This window comes from Motacilla alba, chromosome 28 (genome assembly GCF_015832195.1).
Source record: "Motacilla alba alba isolate MOTALB_02 chromosome 28, Motacilla_alba_V1.0_pri, whole genome shotgun sequence".
Lineage (NCBI taxonomy): Eukaryota > Metazoa > Chordata > Aves > Passeriformes > Motacillidae > Motacilla > Motacilla alba.
In genome coordinates, this window is record NC_052043.1 from 1,120,508 (window position 1) to 1,147,820 (window position 27,313).

The 27,313-nt window shown below is 47.5% G+C and overlaps 1 protein-coding gene across 4 annotated transcripts in view; it reads left to right on the top strand.

Moving 5' to 3' along the window:
* KDM4B (lysine demethylase 4B) overlaps positions 1-27,313 on the top strand; it is a 74,837-nt gene that overhangs the window by 29,792 nt on the left and 17,732 nt on the right. For 2 of the 4 annotated variants that reach the window (XM_038163568.1, XM_038163569.1), the window contains 7 exons: positions 2,613-2,662; positions 5,282-5,385; positions 7,698-7,835; positions 17,410-17,606; positions 18,075-18,107; positions 21,081-21,250; positions 26,254-26,687. In XM_038163568.1, the coding sequence (XP_038019496.1) occupies positions 2,613-2,662; positions 5,282-5,385; positions 7,698-7,835; positions 17,410-17,606; positions 18,075-18,107; positions 21,081-21,250; positions 26,254-26,687 (1,126 nt within the window). The remainder of the gene's footprint in view (positions 1-2,612; positions 2,663-5,281; positions 5,386-7,697; positions 7,836-17,409; positions 17,607-18,074; positions 18,108-21,080; positions 21,251-26,253; positions 26,688-27,313) is intronic. The other 2 variants (XM_038163570.1, XM_038163571.1) reach the window with 2 other exon arrangements.

Below are 27,313 nucleotides of genomic sequence, written 5' to 3' on the forward strand. Positions count from 1 at the left end.
TGAATTCCTAAGAATAAAAGCAGAGGGATGTGTAGGCTCTGCTTCCTGAAGACTGGCCCAAAGAAAAAAGTTAATTTCTAAAATTGGACTCAGCTCTTACCATTCTGTGCTGGGGTATTTTGATTTGTATATTATTACATATAGTTCTTTTTTATAAGCTGGAAATTCCTCCTCTCTGGCTGGTTTCTATCCAAGCAAGTCTTTTTTCTTTGTCTCTCCATGGGCTGTTCTCTAAAGCCTTGCTTGGCTTTTTGCAGGCTGCAGTTTCAGATAACACAATAACCGTGTTCCAATGTATTAAACTTTTAACATCCTCAAGATTCAATTAATCTTATCTTTACAACTCCCAATTACAGGCACTAATTAAGTGAAGGTTGCATTGTAGACTGGGGATATTACATTAATCATCAGCAGCCTTGTAGCCATAAATTAGTTCTTTCCCAATCCTTCAGCATTTTTCCCAGAAGGAATGGAATGTCTCATTTCCCTGTTTTAAGGGACATTAATCCCACAAAGGAGCTTTGGATCGGGATTAGTTTTATCACATTTATGTAAGTGATGAATGGTCTTTGTAAAATAAAAGCCACTAGCTTTGTCCCAGACAAATGAAATTGAATTGTTTGATAATTATGCAGTTTAAGGCACTGTCAAACTTTGGTCAGGGAATGTTGGGAGTCCATTGCTGCATTTATTATTTTACAAGATTAGGTGCTACATAGTGTTTTACCTTACATTTTTTCTCAAGCCATCAGTTGAAATCAGCTTAGTGCCTAAACCCTGAGGGCCCCTGTGTGGGATTTGTGTGCTGTCATCCCCCCTGCCAGGCCAGCCCAGGTGTGTTTGACTTCCTGGGCACTGAAAATGCAGAATTTGGCTGGAACCCCCCAAATTCAGGTGCACTGTGAGCCCCCAGGCCAGGAGGGGCAGTGCTGGGCACCTGTTGCTGAGTCCCCTCCTGCAATATCCTGCTCCCAGCCTGGGATAATGAGAAGGATGGCTTTGACATCTTTATTTGAAATAGCAAAAATAATGCATTTTTTATGATTCACTTTGAAGAGAAGTTATAGCTGGCAATAAATGCCATTCCCCCAAATGTAAATTCTCAGAATTCTCTGTCACCAAAAGCAGGGAGAGCCATATTTAATTTGCTGCAGAACGTAACCAAGGATTTACAAATTTCCATTGGCAATATTCCTGTGTGCCATCATGTTAAACACGTTTAAATGTGTCCTGGTACTCAGTTCCCTTCTTATAACCTGAACACATAAATCTTTGTCACCTGGGCTTTGCTCCTGAGAATATTGTGAAGCTCAAAGCACTCAGAGAACTAACAGCTCGTGGGAAGAAAAAGCCATTTGAAGCTTCTCTGATGTTTGGACGTGCTGGGCACACCCAGGCCTGTGTCTGGGACCTGAGGGACAGTTGATTGTTTTTCCAGAGTTACATTCAATAATTTGCACTCCAAAAAAATTCCAGTCGAATTCTTTTGCACTTTACTGACCCCAAATCTAAGAAAACTGTCTTTAGGAAAGTGTAGAAGCTGTTATCTACCCCCTTTAATGATGTTTTCATCAGCAGACCCTGCGTTTTTCAGGGTCACCTCATCAAGAAAATTATTGAATATTTGAATTCCATTATTTCACATCAGACAATAAAATCCAGCAGGGGCATAAGGATTGAGCCACGACTGCTTGAGCTGAAGAATATTTACTTTTTTTGAATAAAATGAAAGCTATTTGCACAGAAAAAGGTTTATTCTTTTCCAAAGCACACAGACCCTCCTTCACACCTTTTCAGCCCATCTGTTTCTTGCTTATTAATATTTAGCACAGTTTTATTTTGCAGATATTTTCCCCATGGAGAACACACCTGCTGTTCCCTGCACTCTGTTATTTCTGGGGTTTCAGTGCTGCATCATCACTTTGTCTTCTCCATTTTCCTTCTACCTTGTGAGATCTTGTGATGCTGTTTGGGACAATGCCAGCAAAGCACTCACTTCATGTAACATGTCTGAGGACTTGCATTAAATGCTGATTTTTCCATGGCTTGTGTGTTACCGATGCCTTTCTGTGGTTGTGATATTTTATGAAAATCCCTTTGCTGGGATTTTCTTCTCCTGAGAAGCTGAAGGGCCTCAGCTTCGAGTGTGAACAATTTGTGATCTGCTGCTGTGGGATGCAGCAGGTGCTTCCTCCATTGCTCAGTGTGGGATGTTTCTGCTTGGTGGCCAATCCAGGAGGCAGCAGCTCTGGGACTCTCTGGAGTCACAGAACTTTGTTATTCATTCCTTTCTATTCCTGCCTCGCCTTCTGATGAATCTTTCTCTCTGTTCTTTGTAGTATAGTTATAGTGTGGTCTTTTTAATGTAATATATATCATAATATAATAAAGCAGCCTTCTGAAATGGAGTCAAGATCTCTCCTTCCCTTCACCAAATCCTGACTGCCCAGAAGCCCCATGGTAAACCTTTCAGACAGACAGAATTCTGCTTTTATTGCCAGCCAGTGTGTGCTGTGCTGAGGTTATTGCCCCCCTGTTCCTGGCCTTTTCCTCTCACTGTTTTTCCATGAAGGACTGATGTTTGTTTCTGTCTGCTCTGTTCCTCCCCCCAGGTACGCCATTCCCCCGGAGCACGGCAAGAGGCTGGAACGCCTGGCTAAAGGTGAGCCCTGCTTTGGGCTGGGCTCAGCAAGGACTGGCACTAACTGAGCCTGCTGGGGACTGCAGGGGCTGCTGGAGGAGCTGCTGAGCTGGGGGAGCAGCTTCAGAGCCAGAGAACTCGTCAGAGAATTTCAATTTCCCTTCCAGCTCTTCCTTCCAAGGCTCGGTCTCCTGGCAGGGTCTGACCTAAACTAAACTAAACCTGACCTAAACTAAACTGAACCTGACCAGAACTAAACTAAACTGAACCTGAACTAAACTAAACTGAACCTGACCTAAACTAAACTGAACCTGACCTGAACTAAACTAAACTGAACCTGACCAGAACTAAACTAAGCCTGACCAGAACTAAACTAAACTGAACCTGACCAGAACTAAACTGACCTAAACCTGCCCTGAACTAAACTGAACTAAACGTGAACTAAACTAAACTGAACCTGACCTGAACTAAACTGAACCTGACCTGAACTAAACTGAACTAAACCTGACCTAAACTAAACTGAACCTGACCTGACCTGACCTGAACTGAACCTGACCTGAACTAAAATTCCTTAAAAAACCCTTGGATTTTGAGGCATTGAGGCCAAACCCTCCCGTGTCTGGGCGGTGGGTTTAATCCACAAGGGTTTGGGTTGGAAAGGGCCCTAAAAATCCTTTCATTGCTGCCATGGGCAGGGCCACCTTCCACTGGGCCAGGAATGCTCCCAGGGATGGGGCAGCCACAGCCTGTTCCAGTGTCTCACCACCCCCCCAAAGGGCATTTTCTGGCTGATATTGAACCTAAATTTCCCCTCTTCCAGTTTGTGCCCATTGCTCCTTCACCAATACATTCTGTATTTGTGCTTTTCCTTTTATTTTAGCCTCGTCCTCCTTTATTTTTCAGTGCCATAAAGTTCATATTAAAAAGAAAGAAAAAAATGAAAGGGAGGGAAAAAGAAAAGGAAAAATGGAGGTGGAGGCAAGGGAGAGTTACTTTGAGCTGTGGCAAACTCCCACCTCTCAAGCTTCAGGGAAGATGTCTGGCTGCAGAAGTGGATATGTTTTAATTTGTTGGTGTTGTTTCTATTTTTGTTCACTTGCAAATGTTCAAGGAGCTGCCCAGCTAAAAAAAGCTGCTGGCCCAGAATAATTAACTCCAAATCTCTGTGGTTCGTCTCCAGCAAGGCAAGTGGGGTGGTTTAAATCTGGTGCTGAAGGTAGGAGCAGGCAGGGAAATCTGGAAGGTTCTACTCTGATGCAAAAGAAAAGTTCTGATGCTGATTTCCCAGAAAAAAAGGCAAATTCCTGTACTGCCTTTCCCTGCTGAGCACACTCCAGGGTGTCACAGGGAGCAGCTGACTGTGTGGGGTAAATTCAGAATAACTGGGGACGAGTGGCCTGGGGCTTGGTGCTGTTCTCCTGGGCACCGAGCTCCCTGATCCCTAAATACAAATAACACTGGAAATGCCTGCTCAAAAATGCTGCATTTCAAAGCTACAGCTCAGTAATTTGCCAGGTTTTAATAGATGAAAAAAGTAATTTTTATAAGAAGTCAATCAATCAGATGACTTGTGTTCTGCAGACTCTGAAATACCACTCCAAGTCTGACAGGAGCAATAATAAGTTTCTTGCTGTTTGTAACTAATTTTTACAGATGATCAATTTCGAGGCACGGAGATGGTTTGTGCTGTAAAACCAGGAGCAAATTATCAATGATCTGGTCTTTATTTCAGTTTCCTGTCTCTGGAAGCTGGGTGGGTGATGATTTAACTCTGCAAAGAGCCAGAATTGCTGCCTGGCCATTCCCCTGTCCTGTGCATCAGTGGGGAGAAGTTTACTATGGAGAAATGAGTGTGCAATTAATATGGAAAATGAATAGCTGAGCTGTAAATGGGCTCACTGGGAGAGCCATGGAGCCCATGGAGAGAATGTTAATGTGTTGCCATGTTATTGGTGCTAATCACTTAAAATGTGCTTCTTTATTAGTGGCTTTAATGAGAGCCACTTAAACTGTGCATTAAAAAGAGGAACTGCAGAGAGGGACGACAGACTGGGTAGCAGACAGTCATAATTTGAATTGAAATGCTTTTAGTACAAAAATATAAGTAAACCTGGAATCCAGTAATCCTTTTGACTTTCTGAAACCCCTTCCATTATGTCTCATCAATTAGCTTTGGTTCCAGAGCTTGGGTTATTTGTTTTCCTAAACTGTGCTGGCCTGGAGTCCCTACAAACCCACAATTGGATATGGAATCAGCCACTTGGAGGCAAAGTCATGATCATGAGGAAAATTGGGTTACATTGGCTGAGCTGCCATTGAGGGGTTTGGGCAGTGCTCACCACTGGTTTAGTTTGTTTAATTATTTGTGATTTGTTTCAGTGACTCAGTGGCAGAGTTTAATTTAGGGGTGTTGAGGTGCTGACTGGGTCAGGTCCTGCTGCCTCTGCCACTTGCTGGTGACCACTGTGAACGTGTCCCTCGTGCCACTGCCCGGGGTGGAGCCCTTTCCTTTCCCTGAATATGAACATTTTTCCCTTTAGGTAGTGATATGCAGGGCAGACTGATGTGGAATCCAGCAGGCTGCATTGTTTTCCCAAGGACAGTGCTGTAGTGATGCTCCTCCTTTGAATGTCTCCGCAGGATTTTTCCCGGGAAGCTCTCAGGGATGTGATGCTTTCCTCCGTCACAAGATGACCCTCATTTCTCCCTCCATCCTGAAGAAGTATGGGATTCCCTTTGACAGGGTAGGTCCCTGCAGGCTGTGGGAGCTCCTCTCTCCTGAGGAGTCAGCCCAGCAGAGCCAGGGGGGAATTGGCTTCATTTCCAAGGGCATTGCTGTGCTGGGTGCAGCCTGGGGCTCTCACCAGGTCTGCTGCAAAAAGGAGAGTTTGGGCTGTGGCTGAGGCACTGAAGAGAGGAAAAGCTGCCACTGAACCAACTCTGGCAGTTTGGGAGCCTCTCAGGTAGAGAGGGACGAGCTGATAAAGATGTTCTGGCTCATCAAGGGGCAGCAAAACCCCACTGGTGATTCAGAAACACTTTTTTATTTGCCTGTGGATCCAGTGTGACCCAAAGTGGAGCTGGCTGTGCTGGCTCCCTGTTGTGTAAGTGTTCATGCTGCTCTAAGCCTGGAAGGATCCCTGCAGCTCTTAAGCCCTGATTTGAAAAGAGGGGTCATGTTTATTTGGTATGATCGTTTTAATGTGCTTATTCTTAAAGTCTTGTGGCAAGAAGTAAATCTCCTCAGCCAGGGGTGGTTACAGGGATTTGTATCTGTGCAGAATCACTCAAACTGCTGCTGCTGCTGCTGCTGGGTGTTCAGCACGTGGAGCCAGAGCTGCCTGTGGATGGGGGAAGTGCCAAAGAGGCCTGCTCCCATCTGCTTTCATGGAATCGTGGAGTGGGAAGGGGCCTTAAATCCCAAACATGGCCAGGGACACCTTCCACTGTCCCAAACTCCAAGCCCTGTCCTGAAACAGTGGCTGTTAGGGGAGGATCACTGCTATTCACAAACAGGGGACAAGTGCCATTTTTCCTGGGGAACAGAGATAGGATCCCTTCATCCAAATCCTTGGCAGATTTCAATGAAGTTGAAATAGGGAGCATTTATAAATCTCTATAATGCTGTTCTGGAAAAAAAGAAACAGATCAATACCAGGGCTTTTTAATAATTAAAAATGTGTATTTCTGTAATCTCCTATTGATTTCTCCATTTATTCCTCAAGAGCTTGCAGAAGTCAGTAAATTTGGGGCTTTCTTCATGAGTGGCAGTTTGTGCTGGCTTTCCTTCAATAGTTATTACTTTTCTGCATGGCCTATCCATCATCTGGAGTGTTTTCTAATTTATTGTGGGATAATGTTGACAGCAGTGCCATGGATGATGTGGGCTTGAAATGGAGCCACCAGGATGTGCATTCACTGACAGAAACAATCTCTTCATCCCCTGGAGCCAGCAGAGTAGCACTGCTGGCTTTGTGGAGGGGATGGATGCAGGGGGCTCCGGGGGCTGGACTTCAGCACCTCCTCCTGAAATCCTGCAGGAGCTTCTTGTGTACCACAGCAGCTTTCATTCCCTCTTTCTGGAATTATTCTTCTAATGTTAATGACATCTGCAAGTTCAGATGTTGGCCCAGCCGAGAGGGAAGTGTTTGAACTTCTGTGTGTTTACATTTTGCATTTGGCCCCATCCTTGTGTCCCCTGGAGTCCCTGTGGGCTCCGAGCTGCCGGGGTGTGGGCTGTGGCTGTGGGAAGGAATCCAAGCAGAATTCCTGGCCCGTGGCAGCTGTGAGAGCTCTGTCAGCACTGCTGCCTGGAAGGACAGGGAAGGTCAAGCTTTGCCTCTTCCACAGCCTGTGGAGGGGAGGTGCTGCTGCGTGAGGGGCAGCTGGGCTGGGAGCTGCTCCTGTGGTTCAGGCCATGCTCTTAACAATTAAACTTCTTTTTTTCCCAATGGTTTTTCTGCACAAGATATAAAAAGAGGGGTTTTTTTTAAGCATCAGGATTGGTTTGCCTCTGGTTCCAGCTGTGATCTGTAGAGTTCAGCCTTTATTAATAATGCCTATAATGCTTGTTGTTATTTTAATTCTATTAAAGTCGAGTCACGGGATGGTTTGTGGTAAAGGGGACATTAAAGCTCATCCTGTGCCACCCCTGCCATGCAGAGGGAATATTAGGAGGGAAATCCAGAGCTCCTGGGGGTGGGAATGAAGGTTTGGAACTGCCATGAGCCAAAGAGGTCACATCAGAGATTTACTGATCTTTTGGAAAGTTGCAGCCTGAGACCCCTTGGTAACTGGAGCCTGCAGGTGTAAATAGTTCAGGTTATGTGACCCCTTCCCACCCACTGTTCTGAGTTTTTCCCTTAAGAGAAATCCTGGAGTGTTCCTGCAGTTCACCAGGAATGTTCCAGGCTCAGCCAAGAGCTGCCAGCGGCTGCTCTGCCGACCCTCCAGTGGGAAGAGATTTCATCAGTGGGGCTTTTTAATGGGTCTCTGTTCTCAAGCTGCTGCTTAAGTGACCTGTGGAGTGTCTCCTCCTTTTCCCTTTGTTTTTCAGATCACCCAGGAAGCTGGGGAGTTCATGATCACGTTTCCCTACGGGTACCACGCTGGCTTCAATCACGGCTTCAACTGCGCCGAGTCCACCAACTTCGCCACCCTGCGCTGGATCGACTACGGCAAGATGGCAACACAGGTGGGGCCCCAGGAGGGGCTGGGGCAGCTCCTGGCACACACAGCCATGCCACTTGTTCGTCCCTATTCCTCAGCAGAGCATGGAAAAGGCCTCTGCTTTGGGGTGTGCTCTCTCGCTGTCTCACGTTGCTGGTTTTGCCTCTCGATAATTTGTTTTCCCAGAATTCACAGAATTCCCAGAATCACCAGGTTGGAAGAGACCTTGAAGGTCATCGAGTCCAGCTCAGCCCCAACCCCTCAGCTGAGCCCTGGCACCCAGTGCCACCTCCAGACTTTGTTAAACACACCCAGGGATGGTGACTCCATCACCTGCCCAAGCAGAACATTCCAGAACTTTGTCACCCTTTCTGTAAAAAACTTCTTCCTGATATCCAACCTAAATTTCCCTTGGTGCAGCTTGAGGCTGTGTCCTCTGGTTCTGTCAGTTCCTGGAGACAGAGCCCAGCCCCAGCTGAGCACAGGCACCTTTCAGGAGCTGTGGAGAGCGATGAGGGCACCCCTGAGTCTCCTTTTCTCCAGGCTGAGCACCCCCAGCCCCATTTTATTCTCAGGGTGTAGGAATGGCTTTCTCAAGTGGTGCATTCTGGTTCTGAACAGGTTGTTTTGGGATTGGTAAGGTGGAATTAGTTTTCTGGTGCATCCAAACTGCGTTTCACAGTGAATGAGGTGACTGATGTAACTGAGCACAACTCATTAGGTACACACTGGAGGGGAAGGAATAAGCTGGAAATACTTTGAAGCTTTAATAACACTATGGTAATAACACTGAAAATACCTGAACTCCTCTAATCTGTGCACTCGGTTGAGTTTGGAGAGTTATGTTTGTGTGGTTATTTCTCATTAGGGCAGATTCCTGGTGTGCTTTGGCTTGTGACAGCTCTCCTGGTTTGGAGTCTGCAGAATAACTGACAGCAAAGCTCCTTCAGTAGAATCTGGGAAGTTTTGCCATGGCAGGGACACTTTCCCCTATCCCAGCTTGCCCAAGCCCTGTCCAGCCTGGCCTTGGACACTTCCAGGGATGGGTCAGACATTTGGATTTGTTCTGGAGTTAAAGGGCTGGTTAGAAAAACCTTCAACTGTGAGAGACCTCTAATCAGTGTCAGGTGTCTGAAACTCAAAAATAGCCAAGCAATTTTGGTTTAAGAATGTAAAAAATGGTGTTTGTCTGCTGTGACCTTGTAAAGCAGGTTTATGTGTAGTGAGTGGTCATGGTATCACACCCCAGAAAATGGGGTTTATCATGGAAATTCAGACAGACCCTTAACTACAACAGAGCCGGCAGGCACCACTCGAATATTAAAAGCAATTTTGGGTTCAGCCATGTGTTCACAAACAAGTGACATTTGGGAAGTGCAGTTTTAGATGGAGCCTCCATGCTTACATTGTTAAGCAGCCTAGCGTGAAATTACTGAACAAGCAGCAGCAGGGCAGGAGCAGATCTGGGGACACAAAGTGGAAGTGTGCAAGGAGATGCCCAATTTATTCCCATTGCACTTGTCTGTTCTGAGCTTCCTGCTAATGCTGCTCCAAAGCAGTGTTGATGAAGCCGGGGTGCCTGCCTGGGGGTCCCAGCTGAGGGGGAGTTTGTGGCACTGGGAGGGCAGAGCTGTGTTTAAATCTCAGCTGAGGTTAAGCAGGGAGCTGAGGAATGATCAGCTGAATGCACTGGGAGCTGCCTGCACCTCTGTGGGAGAGAATTCCTGGAGAGACATCAGGAGGAAATTCCTCCTGGCAGGGTGGGCAGGCCCTGGCACACGTGCCCAGAGCAGCTGGGGCTGCCCCTGCATCCCAGGCAGTGTCCAGGGCCAGGCTGGACATTCCAGGACAGTGGGAGGAGTCCCTGCCATGGCAGGGGTGGGATGAGATGAGATTTAAGCTCCCTCCCAGCCCACACCATTCCTGAGCTTGTGATTTTTAGTTAACTACTACAGCTTTCCTTGTTTCAGAAATGGCTTCATTAATTTATATCCTCCCAGGCATAATTAGATTATCCTTGCTCACACGCAGGTAGGTTTGGGTTTTTTTTTTCTTACCATATTTACAGCAGTTCTTGGGAAGTCTGAGCTGGGCAAAGCTCTGCAGGCACCTGCTGTTCCTGCAGTGACCCAGCTGCCTGGGGTGATTCCCTCCTTTCCTCAGGCTGCCAGCACAGCTCTCTTGTCCTGCCTGCACTCAGGAGAATGGGGACAAGGCAAGGTTCATAATTAGCCAGTTGTAATGTTCTGCTGGACATTATCCTGGGGAGGAGATGTGGGTTCTGCTCTGCTGAGAGCTGTGTGTCAGTGGTGCAGTGCAGGGGAGGAAGGTAATGGTTCACCTGGGAGAGCAGAGCTGTGCTAATTGCCTGCCAGATGGGTGCAATGTTCTGCATCCCACAGAGAACCTTCCTGGCCTGTAAAAAATACAGAATAACCAGCCTGGAGTGTAAAGATCAGCTGCTGGGACACTGGTCCTGCTCTAATTGTAGAACACGTGTCAGGATTAGCAAAAAAAAAAAATTAGCAATGGCTGCAGAGTAGTGTGGGAAACTACCAGTGGGTAAATCCACTTGTGTCTGTAAATGAGTAACCAGCATGGGCAGATCCTCAGAAATTCCAGTGGAAATTGGTTTGGTGAATGCCAAGTGAATAATCTGAGCTGTCCTGATTGATTCAAAGCTTTTTGAGATCGTGGAGTCTTTCTCTCCTTGGGTTTTTAGTTAGAACAGGTGCTTTTGCCCCTTGGCTCTGCTTTTCTGATCCTCCTGCTGATTGTTCCTCCAGCCCCAGTGCTGAGTGTGGTTTGTGACAGACAAACTCCACAAATTGTCTTTCACCATGTGCAGAAATCCTCAGGACTGGTTCTCTGTGCTCTCAGCCAGTGTCAGGTCCAGAGGCAGGGTCTGACATCCTCCTTCTCAGCCCTGAGGGTGCTCCAGTGGGAGGTCCCTGTGCAGCAGGACAGGGCCCAGAAGAAGGAACAGCTTTTAGCTGCTCTGCCATGTCCTGCTGATGGAAATGTCTCCATCTGGCCTGGAGGAGCCTGGAGCTGCAGCTGAGCCCCTCTGAGGCCAGCCCCAGCCTTCCTGCTGCACCTGCTCCTGGGGGGAAGCTGAGCAGCAGATCCTTGTTCAGGGCTGGGACAGACCCCAGAGATCCTGGGAGATCTGATGCCATGTGCTGCCAGCAGCCCTTCCCAGGGCATCACCCCAGCGCTCCAGAGCTGTGCAGGGCTCTGGCAGGGAGAGCTCCCTGGGAGCTGCAGCCCTGTTTGGTGTCACTGCCACAAAAAGAGACAGGAGAAGGGAGTTCAGAGGGGTTTCACAGCTTGGACATCCTGGCACAATGTTTCACAGTCAGCTGTAATCCAAATATTTGCTTTGGACTTCAGCATTCCTGATTCAGCTGAGGAGGGATGGGTTTATTTGTATATACTACACTTCATGTCTGCCTGCATGGGCAGAGCTTAGGAATTAGGGAGAAATATTTCCCTTTGTTCTCTGTAGTTGGAGTTCCTCAGTCATTTGTCTTCTGTTTGTCATATTTTTTTTTCTGTTTGGTTGTTGAAAAAAGCTGCCGAGTGAAAGGCAGGAAATGATGATTTTCATTCCTTACCATCTTTTTTATTAAATTTCTTTTTATTTTGCACCATGAGCCTGCAGTTCCTGCCTGGTTTCTTGTTTCTGAAAACCCTTGGATGCCACCACCAGAGGATTTTAACAGCTGTGTCTGCCCAAACAGCCCTTTTAAAGCAGGGCCTTCAGGAAAGTGCCCTCCCTGTAGTCCCCGTGGCCTGTGAGCCTCCTGCTATTCAGAGACCCTTTCAGAGTTCCAGCAGAAATTCAAATCCCAGCTCAGCTTTTCTATTTCTTTGGCAAACTGGACTGAAAATAAGTGGATGGGAGTGGAACAATCTCTGCACTTTGCTTTCGTTGAAGTGCAGCCACTCCTGGAGAAGGTCTGGGTTCCTGCTGGCTGCCACTTTCATCCCTTCCTTTATCTCCTGTTTACTCCAGGAAAACTGCTGGAATTCTCTCTCTCAGCATCAAACGGGGTCAGGCTGCCCCTCCTGCCCAAGTGCTGCATTTTGGGTCAGAAATAAACAGCTTTCACCTCATCCCAGCAGCGCTGCCCTCACCCCAGAGCAGCCCTGGCTGCTGCTCTCTCCTCTGGGGAAGGGGGCACAAGGAGAACTCTTCCCTTTGGGTTTCCTGCTCTGCCAAGAGAAGGGACCTTTGGGATCCCAGCCTGGGATCCTTTACACGGCTTCTTGCTTCTAAACCTTCTGCTCACTCTTTTTTTCTGTACTGTACACACGATACAGAAATAATCTCAAATTTACACTTGGAACATCTGTGATTTAATGTTGTCTAGCATATAATTTTCCAGCTAAAATTGAAGCTTTCTTCTTACTATTCACATTTTGGTAGGGTTTTTTTTCCCCCTTCAATATGTCTGTATTTCCCAAGAAAATAAAACTTGTGAGGGTTTTTGCAGAAACCTGTTTGGTAATACTGCAGAATTGGTCCCCAAAATAAGGCAAATCAGAACTGTATTTTTGCATTACTTTGTGTCTATGCCTCAACTGACTCTAATTAGACCTTTTAAGCTTAGAACACATAAAAAAATCTATTATGAAATAGCATTTCCATAGTTTATTTTTGTCAGACATTCAAAATTGCTCTTTTACTCTAATTAGACCTTTTAAGCTTAGAATACATTAAAGAAATCTATTATGGAATAACATTTCCGTGGTTTATTTCCATCAGACAGATTCAAAATTGCTCTTGTACAAATTCTTCCACCTTTCTTCATACTTATTTTCTTGTATTATTTGTAAACACCCCTAATGCTCTTGATTCTGTGCAAGAAAAAGGAACTTTTGCAGCTTTTTTTGGGTGCTGAGCTGGGAAGGGGATGGTTATTTTTTTGGAATTTGTCTGGAAGCTTTGTTTTATCAGCTCTTTTCTGAGCTCCTCTCCTGAAGTTCTGGCTGGGAGGTTCTGGGCAGGGTTTTTGTGAATGAAAAAACCAAGTGGGGTTCTGGGAGCAGAATCAATCCCTGGGTTTGCTGGGATTCCCAGGGTTCCTGGGGCTGGGGGTGTGCTGGGTGGGGGGATCAGTGCCACCAGCTCCCTTCTGGGTGTTGGCAGGGGTTATTTATGGATTTATTTTCTTTCTCATCCCAGCTTAGGCCGGGACCAGTCGCAGAGCATTCCTGTCCCACACAAATGCTGTGTCTGAGGAAGGGGGTGAGTGCCCCCAGCCCCTCTCCTGCACCCCAGGAGTGCTCAGGGAGCAGCGGGGCAGGCAGGGAAGCAGGCAGGCAGGAATGGTGCCCTGCAGCCAGGACAGGGGGAGCCATGAGAATCTTTCCTAATTGTTTTGTTTGTGAGGCTCTGGGAAGGGTTTCCAGGGGCTTTGCTAATGAGCTGCTTTGTTGTTGATACCAGTAATTACTCTGCAAACAGGGGGTCAAGGCTCATCTTCCTTCCCACCAGCTTCCAACCACCGAGCATTAAACACACAAACTGTGCAGTCTGGGCTTCTCCTCCTCCTCCTCCTCCAAGCTGAACTCCTCAGTTACTCACAGAATTGCTGCCAGGAGCCTGCTTGGACTGGCTGAGAGCAAGGAGAAGGAACCTGGAGCCCCAGATTGGTTTTTTCTGTCCTGTTGGATCCCAGCAGCACTCCTGTGATGTGGGAACGAACTGGATTGCTGCTGCTGGAAGCCCTGCTGATGCTGGGGGCTTCTTCTCCCAAAAGCTGGAGCTCTGCTTGGTGCTGGGAGTGCCCAGGGAGGAGCTGGGAGGTGCTGGCTGTGCTCTGTAACAGCCAGAGTTCCTCTGCTGCCTCTGCCCAGAAGCATCCCTCTTTCCCAGGAACTTGCTTTTAGGCTTCATTTTTATGAAAAAGCAGGTAGAAGAGCTTGAAGCAAAGATTTTGGTCTGGCATTTAAAAGCTGAAAGAGCTTCAGTTTCGAGCATGTTGGGTTTTGTGATGGATAAATTTCCATTAAGGCAAAGTGGGAGGCTCAGCTGAGTCTTAGCAGCTGCTTTCATCTGAATATGAAGGGGTTTGTCCATGAAAACCAGCAGTGCCACTTTAAAGATGTCGTTTTGGTGCCTATTTCTGCATAAGAAAAAGGCTTATTTTCCATTAACCTTTCCTGTGTGATGGAACTGCTGAGGTTCAGTTCAGTGCTGATAGTTGGGAGTTGAGGGAAATATCCTCACAAAGCTGTTGCTGAAGGTTGAAGTTGAAGGAGTCTGCACTTCTCCATAAATCATTTGATTTTATGACTTCGAGGAGACAGTCATTTTATTTGACTGTTATTTTATAGAGACTTATTTGTGTTTTTATGTTAAAAAATATTGCAAATAAGATAATGGTTGTACATTGCATAGCCACAAATTCCCCCCATCAGTCTTGGAGTTAGAATTGATGGGACAGGGCTCCTGCTGTGGTCACATATTTTACCACAGGCTCTAAATTAGAGTTGCAGATAATAAAATAATGAGGGGAGGAAGAATGTTGGGGTTTTAGGCTGGAAAAAGGTTTAATTGTGCATTTCCTTTCAGGATTTTTCCATGTGCTTAGAGTTAATAAAGCCATTAACTTGTGGAAAAGGAGAGGTGAGGCTGGGAAAGCCTTCAGAGGGTGGAATAAGCTAAGTTCCTGCAGATTTGGTGAATGTGGAAACTCCTCTCTTGTTGCTCTTTTGGGTCCCAGCTCCCCTGTGCCTGTTCTGAGGGCACAGAAGTGACCCTAAAGCTGTTGAGTTTGGTTTGGTTTTTTTTCCATTCCCATTTTCAGGACTTGCAGTGGGTCCTTGGAGAGGCCAGTTGTGAATATTCTGTTGTTTATTCTGTTGTTTGATCTGTGGCTTTGCCAGCCCTGCTGCTCCCAGGGTTTGGGTCTGGCAGCCAGGCTGGGAAGGGAGAAGGGAAGTGCTGGATGGGATCTCAGGGTTCCTGGCATTTCTCACCTGCCATTTGGACAAAATGTTTGTGCTGCCATTCAGTCCTGTGCTTCGGGTGATCACGTCACCCTGAAATCCTTCTCGGGGCTGTTGATCCATAGGAACTCTGGGAATTCCCAAACTGGGGCTTTGTGCTTCAGTTTTGTCTCATGTAAAGGAAATGAGGTTTCAGATCTCTCCTTGGTGGTGTTTTAGTGTTGACATGTGCATTCTTATTCTTTCTATAAGGTTTAATAATAGTGGAATAGAAAAGTGTTGGAATTGGAGGGAATTTGGGAGGATATATTCTGCAGGAATTGGTAGGGATGGGCAGAGATGGGGTGTAGGCACAATGTCTTTTAGCAAACCCGTGTGTTTATGACCACAGTGAAATACTTTGGAAGAAATACAGCCCTGAGTGTGTGGAAGGGGAAAGGCAGGCTGTGGGACTGGAGATCACTGCCAGGAAACAGCCTTGCTGCTTTTGTGCTGCTGGAATGGAGCAGAGCAGGGAATTGATTGCAAAGGCAATTCCTCACCCTTCCCCACCCTCGCTCTCCTCCTGGTCTCCCCCATGCTCCCTCTCCAACTCTCCCACACACAAGAACATTCCCTTTTTCCAGCCGTGTTGGAAGCATCAGCAGGATCCCACTGCTGTCTGAGGGGAGGGTATGGAAAAGTGTCCTGGCCATGCAGGGAATGTGGCTGTGACACAAGTGCAGCAGCTGAGGAAACAGCGCTGCACGCTCCGGAAGGAGCCCCAGAGGAAAGAGGCTTTGTAAATTATTCATGCTGGCTGCTGTGAAAGCAACAGAATGAAATTAAAATTGAAATATAAACATACATCATGGTAGATTTGTGGACAGAAAGGAGCTTGGCTGCGGTGGGATGCGGAGGCCACAGTGGCACTGCTGAGTCCAGCCCAGCAGCATCCCCGGGGCTCAGCCTGGGCTTCTCCAGCACTGCCCAGGGGCTGCAGCTGGGGGAGCCTCTGGAGCTGCTGGTGGCTGCCAACTGCTCTGGAGAGCCTGGCCCCGAGTCCCTTGGGCTGTGCTGGCAGATTTGGAGGTGTGGGGGTGTCTGTGCTGCACCTCTTGGGTCCAGCTCAGGATCACCGAACGCAGAGCTCCCCTTTGAAGCCATGTTTCAGCCTCTGAGGAGGTCAATCCCCAGAGCAGGGCTGGGGATGCTCCTCTGCGTTCCTCTTTTAGCTCTGCACAGGTGCTTTTAAACTTTCTTAAGGGAAATGTGCTCAGTCCCTCAGGCCAGGACTGACGGAGGGCTGTGGGAAGCTCCTGCCTGGGCTGGCATTGGAAGCTTGGGTGCCATCTGTGCTCCTGCCCTGCTGGGGCCAAATTGCATTTCCAGCCTTTCTGGCCTCAGCTGTTTTTCATGAAATGGAGTTTTCCTGAAAGTGCCTGTCCATAAATGCTCCTTCCCGCTCAGCACACTGGGGTTACCAGCACTGCCCCAGTGCCTGCACAATGAGAAACAGGAGCTGGAGGATGTGGGATGGTGGAGAACTGTACAGAAAGATTCTTCTCTCTCCCTCTTTCAGTGAATTCTCAACTATGGCTATCAATTATTTAGTGATGGTGGTGAAAAGGGAAGGGAGAAAGGGGAGAAGCAGGTTTAATTTCAGGCACTTCTGCCAAAAGAATGGATAGAATGGTTTTGAAAAGGTGTGAAGGAAGGGTGGAAAAAACCCCAAACCAATCCTGCAAAGTGGCTCCAATTACCTCAGCCTCAGCTTGGAGCTGCAAAGCAATTTAGTGCAAGCAAAGCTTTGCACCTTAGAGCAGAAACCCCAAGAGAGCTGTGGCTGCAGCCCCCAGAGGCACCTGGAGGGTTCCTGGGTCCTTTTCCATCCTCTGCCTTCTTCTGATGGAGTTCATAAAGGCTGACTCTTTGAGGCTGACATCGGTGCCCTGGGTGAGGATCCCCTTGCTGCACTCAGTCTGTTGCTTCATCAGAGCAAAGGGATACATCCAAGGAAAACCACCTGGGAGTCCTCTCTGTGCAATGGCAGGGGTGTAACTCCAGGCTGGTTTTAATGAGCATATGCCAGCTGAAATGAATAAAGCACATTTTCTCCCACTGAACGCTTTGGATGCAGGTTATAGTTACTGCAGGGTTTTTATTTCTTCCCTTTTGTGCAGGATTGCTGTGCCATGTCAGGATGTATCATTATGAAGTTTAACTGCCCTGTGCTCTAGGTCAGCCTTTGGTTCCTGGAAGGCTTTTCTGAGTTATGAAGTGGTACCAATAATATCTTTTCAGCCTGGAAAACTCTGCCAGGGAGAGGCTGATGGAGGGAAATGGGCTTGAGGGCAGACTCTGACCTGGGCTGGACCAGACAGAGTTAATTGTGTCTAATGCCTGCAGCACAGGACTCGAGCAGTGCCAGTCCCAGGAGGCTTTGGCTTGTTGGGGGGCTTAGAGGGAGAGCGAAATCCTTGGGGAAGAGTTTTCCAGTAGCCTTGGAGAGCGTTGGAGCGGCAGCTGGTTTCCAGGAGCAGGTGGGGCTGGGCACTGCCCGCCCTGCCCCTTGCAGGAGCCCTGAGCAGGCAGGGTGGGCAGAGCAGGCTGTCCCGTGGCAGATGCCATTTCCTGTGACCGGCGTGGCTCTCTTGCAGTGCACGTGCCGCAAGGACATGGTGAAGATCTCCATGGACGTGTTTGTCAGGGTGCTGCAGCCCGAGCGCTACGAGCTCTGGAAGCAGGGCAAGGACAGTGCCGTGCTGGACCACATGAAGCCCACGGCCCTGAGCAGCCCCGAGCTGGACGCCTGGAACGAGACCAAGGCAGAGCTGAAGGCAAAGCTGCTCCGCAGGTAAGCACACAGAGTGTCTGAGCCTGCCCTGGACTTTGCTGCTCAGGTTGTAAAGGCTGCACTTCTCCGCTGGAGATAGTTCAAACTCTTTTATTTTCTTCCTTTGTTCTTTTCATACAGTTCCTCGTGCCATTTTGTCTGGGGTAATGTGTCCCTCATGGTCCTGTTTCCTTCCCGTGTTATAAAAGCACATGCTTTTCAAAGTGGGACACGTTGTGCTCTCTCACATCTCATCTCTTATCCTGGAAGACAAAAAAATTCGATAGTGAACATTTAGAGCTTCACTGATCAGAAAGCAGGAGTTTAAAAAAGCCCATCAGTTGCAAAGGGGATTTTATGCATGCCTTTCCGTGCTTCCTTTGATCTTTGTATTAATTTTCTACAAGTCTGTGATTTTTGTGTGTTACAGCATGCTTGAATTGAAAATTTGGCATGCTAACCTTTTCCTGTTGGAATCTTGCTTTATAGGATAGGAGATGAGGAAGAGGACAACAAACACCGGTATGTGACTTCCCTCAGCAACATCAATCCCTTCATTCTTTTTCCTGGCAATTCCTTAAATGGCAGCTCTGGGACTCTTTTCCTCAGTCACTGAGTTTTTTGTGAAAGCCTCCAGGGAATCTTTAGGCCTTGAGGTTCCTCAGGTTTCATCTCGGTTTGGATTTCCGTGATCTCCATCACTGGAGAACCTCAACTGTCTCATGGCTCTTCTGGTTTTGCCTCTTGAGCTGCTCTCCTGGGATGTGTGGGGTAACTGGGGGTGGGGAAAGGGAGCTGCTCACTGATGGAGGTGCTGCTGCAGTTTTGTGACTGCTCAGGGTTCCTGATGCAGCTGATGTGTGCAGTGTGAGGTACTGGATGAACACCATGGATTATTTTCCCTCCCTGAGCCTATTACCCAGCAGAGAAGCCTCTGTCTCAGCCTGAGCCTATTGCAAAAGATCCAGGTGCTTTTTTGCTTATCTGTTCAGCGTTTCCTGGATTATTCCAGCATTATCCTGAAGCACTTTTGAAGCTCTTCAATACTCCTTAGCTGTACTTTCTCCTGTGCTTATGTCTTTCCAAGACATCGTTTTACTTGAAGCCTGACTTTTCTCAGCAGGATGGAGGGATGGGATTCACCTCTGCCCAAGCCTTCACAGTTGTAGCTACTTAAATTAAGTCACTTTGTGGTCTGTTCTTCAAAGAGTACAAACGTTGCTTTTTTTGCCAGCTCTCTTGGAAAAATGGAGCTTTTAAACTCTGCAGAGAGGTGTTATTTCTTCTCTAAGGTCAGTCAGACTTGGTTACCTTAAAAAACCCAACTTTGTTTACTTTATGGCTTCAGCAAGAGACTGTTTTAGTCCAGTCCCCATTTCATTTCTGGTGTGTGAATTCTGTCAGACACAGAACAGCTTCACTTCTGGAAGCGCTCAGCCTTCAGCCTGTAGTTCTGGAAGCACTTTCTTTAAATGCTGAGCTTTCTGCCTCTCTCCCCCACAACCCCTGAGTGAGAAGAGCGCTGCAAAAACAGATCTTTTTTTTCTCTCCTGTGAGTATAAAGCTCTGTGCTGTAATTTTTGCCTGGCACTTCCACACCACAGGAGTAAAACACACTTTGCTAAAACCAGCCTGTAACACTCGACTCTACTCCTCCTTCAGCTACAGAGCATTCCAGCTGCAGTGGCAAAGTCTTACAGCTTTATCTTCACCTCCCACCCTCCCCTCCCCTCCCAGGGAAGGTGCTGTGTTCTTGGAGTATGGGTGAAGAGCTGAGCTGATCCTTCTGGGCTCCTGTTCCTGCTAATGACTGTCCTGCAGGTGTGAAGGCACCAGCTCTTCTTGGAGGGCCACCATCTGCTCAGAGTCTGGCAATTAGAGGTCCCTGTGCATATGGATCAGCTTGCTTTTCTGTTCATCATTCATCTCAGGTTGAATTTTTTTTCTCCCTTCTTTGTCAGTTTAAAGGCTGATTAAGGGCTCTTAACTCTGTTGTGCTCCAAATGTAATTAGCAGCTGAGTTTTCTGGGCTCTGAGGATGAGGAGCTGCTTTTTAGCTTTTCTAGACTTTGGGACTGGTGAGTAAAGTGTGTTTTAGTCTTTGCCACATGGTGATGGATGCGAGGCCATAAGGCAAATGCAGCTTTCAACCAAAGAAGAAGTGCCTACATGCTAAAAATGGGGAAAAAAAAAATCACAAGTTCCTGAATCAGTCCTTTTGGAAAAGGAGAGCTTGTGAGATTTGAAACCTGAAATTCAAGGAGCAGTTCTGCAGATTCTGTAGAGCCCTGTGCTGGGGCTGGCTGGGATGGAGTGACTGGGATTGGGGGCTGCACCAGTGCTCACAAGGCTCTGAAGTTTTGGCTGTTGCTTGCACAGTGCCAAGGCTTTATCTTGTCCCACTCTGGCCCAGTGGGACCCTGGGGGTGGGTGAGAGCTGGGGAGGGGACCCAGCTGGCCCCGAGTGGCCAAGGGGAAATTCTGTGCCATAAAATGTTATGGGGAGCAATAAAAACTGGGGGAGAGGAGGAAGGAGGGGTTTGGCTTCTGAGGAGCCTTTTTTGGGGACTGGCTGGGCACTGCTCTGCCTGGGGAGGTGGTGAGTGGATTTCCTGGGCTTCTTTCTTCCTTTCTTAATTCTTTCCTTCACCCATTAAACTGCATTTGTCTTGACTTACGAGTTTCTGGCTCTTGTTCTTCCAATTTTCCCTCCCTGTCCCTCTTGAGCAGTGGGGAGTGTCTCTGAGGGTACAGTTCCCAACCCAAAAATCTTGTCCTGGCTTCTGAATTTCCATTTCTCTTTGCATTGTGGCTCCTGTAATCTTTGCCTTGGTGGCATTGACTTTAAAAAGAATGAACAGCATTGCTATTGCCTCGTTAGTATTTGTCTGTTCTTATTAATATGCATATTTTTTAGTTAGATTTCTTCAAGGCCTTGGACCTTCTGAATTTACTGCTGAAAAATCCTAGACTGCCTATTGATTTTGCTGTGAGCATTCATTAGAGTGTGTTTTTGGGAACTGGCAGTGCTGGGTAATGTCTCAGAGCTGGAAGATGATGTTTTGCAGACTTCCAGCAGTTTGCCAAAGGGAGGCACGGACAGAATGAAAAGAAATAATGGAACGGAGGCAGAGGATGAAAGAGAGATTTAAACAAGTTTTCATCTGTATTTTGAAATACAAGCAAAATAGATTGAAAACACAATTAAAATCACTTTAACTGCAGCTTGTGAGCTTACATTAGTAATGGTAGGAAAAAGCTCTTCAGGAAACCCAGACAATTAATGGCTGCTGTGAATGGATCTTAAATGTTGTGTTATGCAAGGTTCATCTGCTCCCTTTCAGATATCTCCTTTGCCCTGTAGCTATTTCAGCTACCTTGTGTTTTCTCTCCAAAGAAGATCCTTTGGTTTTTTTATTCAGCTTTTTAAGTCAGTGATGGTTTTCTATTTTGAAGGCTGTTCTTTTATGTCAAATCACACTTCTGTACTTTCAGGTCTCACAGAAAAAGGAGTCAACCCAGAAGACACAAAACAGAGGATCAGAAGTCTCTTGGGGATGTCATGGCTATTGAAACTGCCTTGGAAGATGTGAAAGTAAAAGAGGAGCTGAAAAGGGGGCCGGATGTGGAGGAAGAGGAGAGAAGCAAAGGGATGGAGGGAGAAGGTGAGGCCAGAGCAGTGAGGAGCTCTAAAACACCTCTGTGAATAACTTGTCTGCTGCTGTTGATTTCTGTTGAAATATCAGCAGAGTTTTCCCCAATATTAAAAACTCACTGAAATATGTCATCATTCACAGCAGCAATTGATTTTTCCCTCCCTTTAAGGATTCAGTCCAAATAGCTTTTTTGGCAGGGCTTGAAAATTCTATAGGCTCAAACTATTACAGGATTGTAAAAAATATATATTATGTGAGGAATATTTTAAATTATTTCATAGAGAAACAAATAGATGTATTTTTATGTCCTGCTCTGAAAAAGAATGATTTGTGCACTGCCTTGTGCAATTCATCTTTCCTCTTCCCCTCCCTTTGCTCCCATTTTTCAGAGACAATCCAGAGAGCTCACTTTGGGTGGGATCCACAGCTGCTGCACGAGTCCCACTTGGGTTTCTTCAAGTTTAGCTGGAGCAGGGAAGCTTTTCAGCTTCCTCTGCATGAAATATAAAACCTTTGCTGTAAATAAAACCAGGCCACGACAACTCCCAGTCCTTTGGGATTCCTTCTGCACATCCAGTCCCCGGGCCTGAACACACCCTTTGTGCAGGGGGCTCTTTCTGTGGCACCTTTTTCTTGGCTGTGTACAAAAGGTTGGAGTTCTTGCAGGGAAAAAGCTGCTTTTTCCCCCCCTCTGATGTTGGTGAAGTGGTTTTTGTGTCTGTGGCACACTCACTCCCTCTCCGAGGCTTCTCCAGCACTGCTTACAGGGAATTAATTTACATCTATTGTATATATCCATTATTTGCTTAGCATTTGGAGAAACTGATGCTGCAAGCTGTTTAGAGAACCTCGATAATGATCATAAAGCAATCTGTGGAAGCTCTGGGAAGATGACTGAGGGCTTTGTTCAGTCTCTCAGCTAGACAGTGTATTTTCTCTTTCTGTTGGAAATAAGGAGTTGGAAAACCATTGTTGCACAGTGCAGATACTTAATTTCTATTGCCCTAAGCTTGAGAGCATCAGCAGTGTGTTAAATTGTCTGCTCTTAGCTCTGGTACAAGTTTAACACTTGATGCTTGTAATAAATGGCCCGAAAATGCTGATTTTTCTTTGGAGACGAGAGATAAGTGACAAGGACAGATCTGAGATCATTAGAATGGCCAAGGAATAATAAAAACTCTGTTCTAGCTGAATGGCTTCCAAATCATACACTTCCAGTACTTCTTAAGAGCTCTGTAACTGTTGGCTCAGGAGGGAAGAGCTTATTTTCAGCACCATTGCAGAAGTGCCACTGGAGCAAACTCCAGCTTGGTGTGGCTGCTTGCAAATGTTCAGCTTTCCTGCTGCAGCACAGCAATTAAATCCCAATGGCTTCTCTAGTTTGCCACATCCTGCTGTCTGCATTGCCTCTCACCAGTGTCTTAGGGTTTCATCTTGAAGAAGAAAACAGCATCTGCTTGGATGGCCCTGCTTGTGGTAATTCTGCTCCCACCCCCTCCTGCACTTCCTTTCTTTATTTCCCTGGTTTTAATTTGACTTCATTTTCTATTACACCAGAAGACATGACCTTGAGAAGGAGAAAGAATGAGATTCAAAGTAGTCATGGTTCCAAAGTAGGTCTTGTGCTTTGTGTTGGTTATTTGGACAAGCTGAGTATTTATAACTCGAGGTTTTCAGGATTTCTGACCCAGATCCCTTATGGTGTTTACTTTTGCTTTTTATGACTCAGCTTTATATTCATAATTTATTATGTTGCTATTAATATATTTAGAATTTTAGCAGGTTGGCTTGGGACGTTAGGAAGGAGAGTGTTGAGGCTTTGCCCTTGTCTGGGGGTGCTGAGCAGAGAAATCCTCCTGTGAGTCAGCAGGGGAACTGCAAACCTGAGTGCCACCTCCAGGGCTGGGGGCTCCAAACCCCTCTGGGCAACCCCTTCCAAGCCCTCCCCACCCTTTCCAGGGGGGAATTCCTGCTGGAGTCCAGCCTGACCCTCCCCTGGTGCCCTGTGAGGCTGTTCCCTCGTGTCCTGCTGTCCCCTGGGGGCAGAGCCTGACCCCCCTGGCTGTCCCCTCCTGGCAGGAGCTGTGCAGAGCCACAAGGGCCCCCCTGAGCCTCCTCTGCTCCAGCTGATCCTCTTCCCAGCTCCCTCAGCTGCTCCTCAGTTTCCTGAGCTCTGCTGAGGATTCAGATTGTCCCTGGGCAGGCAGCACAGCACTGCCACTCGTGTTCCCTGTGTCACCTTGTGTCACCTGCAGTTCCTCGTGTCCCACCCACACCTGCCATCCTCCTGCAGTGGAAGGACAGGACAGACATTCCTCTCTTAAGCTGCCTGTGCATCTGTGCCTTCAGGTTCTTTCCCTTCCTGGAAGTGTTCAGGATAGCCAGATAGGCTCTTGGAATTTTTCCTGGCTTCTGATTCCATAGATTCACTTGCAAACTCGTTTGTTCATCTTAATGCAAAAACTTTCAAGCACAGTTCTCCGTGCCAGCTGCTGTCAAATTACCCTTTAGAAGTCAATAAAGCTGGTGAATGGCATTTGTGGTGCTGTTGGGGAGAGAATTCTTGGAGTGTATAGAGAGTAAATATGATCTGGTTTTGTGCAACTGGGGAGAAATCCAATTTGCCTTTCATTCAATATGTTTGTTTCTCTAAGGAAATTCAATATTCCTTTCTCTGTGATAGAACAAACCAGTTTATCTGAGGGACTGCCTACATGAGTACAACTATAATTATTTGAGCTGGACTTGTTCCCATTTTTATAAGTTAGTGTAAATTGTAAATAAAGTGATCAGACTGCTGGGGAATGCCGGGGTTAAGGTGATCCCGAGGGGATTTCAGCAGGGATTTTGGCACTTTATCCTGTTGTGGGATTATTCACCCTTCTTCATGCAGAAACCTCTATTATGTGATGGTTATTCTGATTTTCCACTCATGGGCTGGGCTGGTCAGGTTTGGTGTAGCCTGAAGTGGAGGGGTCTGGGTGGGTTGGGGTTGGTGGAATTGCTTCCCTGGGGTGAGCAGGCTGTCCCTGATTATCCCGGCCTGGAGACTCCCCCTCAGTGGAGAGCAGGAATTTATTCACTGCTGTAGAATGCGAGTGTGTGCATCCCTTCACAGGGAAGAGAGTGGGGAGGACTCTTACAGGCCAGTTCTGCCTCTGGTGACAATACTGAGATGTTTATCTGCTCAAGAAGTGTTGTCACATCCATGAGGGCTGTGCAGATAAACCGAGTGACAGTGAGCTGGGAGAAACAAGGACATGGGTGTGAGTAAAGGATATCTCAGGATCCGGCTGAGCTCTGTGCTGCACCTGATTTATGCCTTAAAAGCTTTTTTTTTTTTAAAGGAGCTTGATAGCAGAAATCTTTGGGTAATTATGATTCAGGTATCTGTTTCCAGTTCTTCATTTCCTGGGGCTGTTGGGTGCAGTGATACACAGTAATACCCAGATAAGAGCTGTGCTTGCAAACACAGGGAGCAGCCAACTACTGATACAGAATGGGGGTCTCCAAACTCTTTTGATTGTACCTCCTTATCAGCAAAAACTAAATCTGAGCACACCTCCTGATGTATGTCTTTATTTATATACACATTTATTCACATATAGCTGTGCTAATGTGAATATACAGAAAAACAGATTAGAAAAGGAAGGCATAAAGATAAAAAAATACTGTTTAAAATATTTATTTTATTAATGGTACAAAAATATTTCATTCCTGCATCCCAGTGGATGGTTTTGTGCCCCTGACTTTGGAGGACAAAAAGCTTGAAGCACAGAGTCCTGGCTAATGTGACATATTACAGGTTTTTTGGCACACTGTCCAGTTTCCTAGGGATTTAGATATTTTCCCTCCAGGAAACGTTGCTTTTAGCAGCCTTTGTGTTCCAGTCAGGAATTTAATAGTCCATAGAAATGACACAAGTATTTTCTTTCTCAAGTGGCTTCTCTAGGTCAGTGCTGAGACACAGCTTGAGTGTGTGCAGCTTTCAGAGCGCCCGCTGGAAAGCAGTAATTCCATGGTGGGACGTGCTAGCCCAGAGTGGAGAGAAGGCAGTAATTCCATGGTGGGACGTGCTAGCCCAGAGTGGAGAGAAGGCAGTAATTCCATGGTGGAACGTGCTAGCCCAGAGTGGAGAGAAGGCAGTAATTCCATGGTGGAACGTGCTAGCCCAGAATGGAGCTCTGGGAAGGGAGAGGAAACAATGATTCCATGGTGGAACATGCTAGCCCAGAGTGGAGAGAAGGCAGTAATTCCATGGTGGGACGTGCTAGCCCAGAGTGGAGAGAAGGCAGTAATTCCATGGTGGAATGTGCTAGCCCAGAGTGGAGAGAAGGCAGTAATTCCATGGTGGGATGTGCTAGCCCAGAGTGGAGAGAAGGCAGTAATTCCATGGTGGGATGTGCTAGCCCAGAGTGGAGAGAAGGCAATAATTCCATGGTGGAACGTGCTAGCCCAGAGTGGAGAGAAGGCAGTAATTCCATGTGGAACGTGCTAGCCCAGAGTGGAGAGAAGGCAGTAATTCCATGTGGAACGTGCTAGCCCAGAATGGAGCTCTGGGAAGGGAGAGGAAGCAATGATTCCATGGTGGAACGTGCTAGCCCAGAGTGGAGAGAAGGCAATAATTCCATGGTGGGACGTGCTAGCCCAGAATGGAGCTCAGAGAAGGGAAAGCAGTAATCCCATGATGGAATGTTCTAGCCCAGAATGGAGCTCTGGGAAGGGAGGGAAAGCAGTAATCCCATGGTGGAACGTGCTAGCCCAGAGTGGAGCTCTGGGAAGGGAGAGGAAGCAATGATTCCATGGTGGAATATGCTAGCCCAGAGTGGAGCTCAGAGAAGGGAAAGCAGTAATCCCATGGTGGAACGTGCTAGCCCAGAGTGGAGCTCAGAGAAGGGAAAGCAGTAATCCCATGGTGGAACGTGCTAGCCCATCACGGAGCTCTGGGAAGGCAGGGAAATGCTGCATTCCCAGAATTGGGTGTGAGGGCTCAGTGTCGCCTTTCTCTCCAGCAGGGGAGTGCAAGGCCAAGGCGCGGCCCCCCAAGGCCAAGGGCGAGCGGAAGAAGAAGCAGCTGTTCCCCCCTCAGCCCCCGGGGCCCGTCCCGGCCCCCCAGCCGCCCCCCGAGGCCGGGCCGGGCCCGGCGCGGCCCCCGGTGCCCCCCTCAGCCCCGGGCCCGGAGCAGGCCCGGCCCGCGGCCCCCCTGAACGTGGTGCAGCCCTCGGAGGCGCCGGCCGAGGAGGACGACTTCAAGCCGCGGCCCATCATCCCCATGCTGTACGTGGTGCCCCGCAGCAAGAAGGTGGTGTTCGACAAGGAGCACATGTCCTGCCAGCAGGCCTTCGAGCAGTTCGCCACGCAGCAGGGCCTGGGCTGGCGCGAGCAGGGCCCGCTGCACGGCCCCGGCAAGGAGCACGACGGCGCCGAGGCCGAGCGCGCCGCCGAGGTCAGTCGTTGTACTTGTGGGGGGCCCTGTGGCACGAGGGAATGATGAATCTGACTGCGTGTTCCCGAAGGCTAATTTATTATTTTATGATAGTATGTTCTATTCAGGAATGCTATACTAGAGAATACAGAAAGGATGCAGACAGAAGGCTAAAAAGATAATAATGAACACTCGTGACTCCTTCCAGAGTCCTGACACAGCTTGGCCATGATTGGACAAAGAGTGAAAACAATTCACATTAAACCAGTGAAACAATCACCTGTTGGTAAAGAATCTCCAAGGAGATTCCAAAGCAGCAAAACACAGGAGAAGCAATCAGATATATATTGTTTTCCTTTTTCTCTGAGGCTTCTCAGCTTCCCAGGAGAGAAATCCTGGGTGAAGGGATTTTTCTAGAAAATATGACTGTGACAGTCAGTGGCTCACAGGCTGTCGTGGCCTGCTCCAAGGCCAGGCTGGGTGCAAGCCTGGTCTAGAGGTCTACAGCCCTCTGGCAGGGTTGGAACTGGATGGTCTTTCAGGTCCCTGCCAACCCAAACCAGTCTGGGATTCCATGAGTTGTGATTTCCTGGAGTTCCCAGCTGTGTATGGGGTTTAGCAGACTTTTCACGAGCTGATGGAATTGG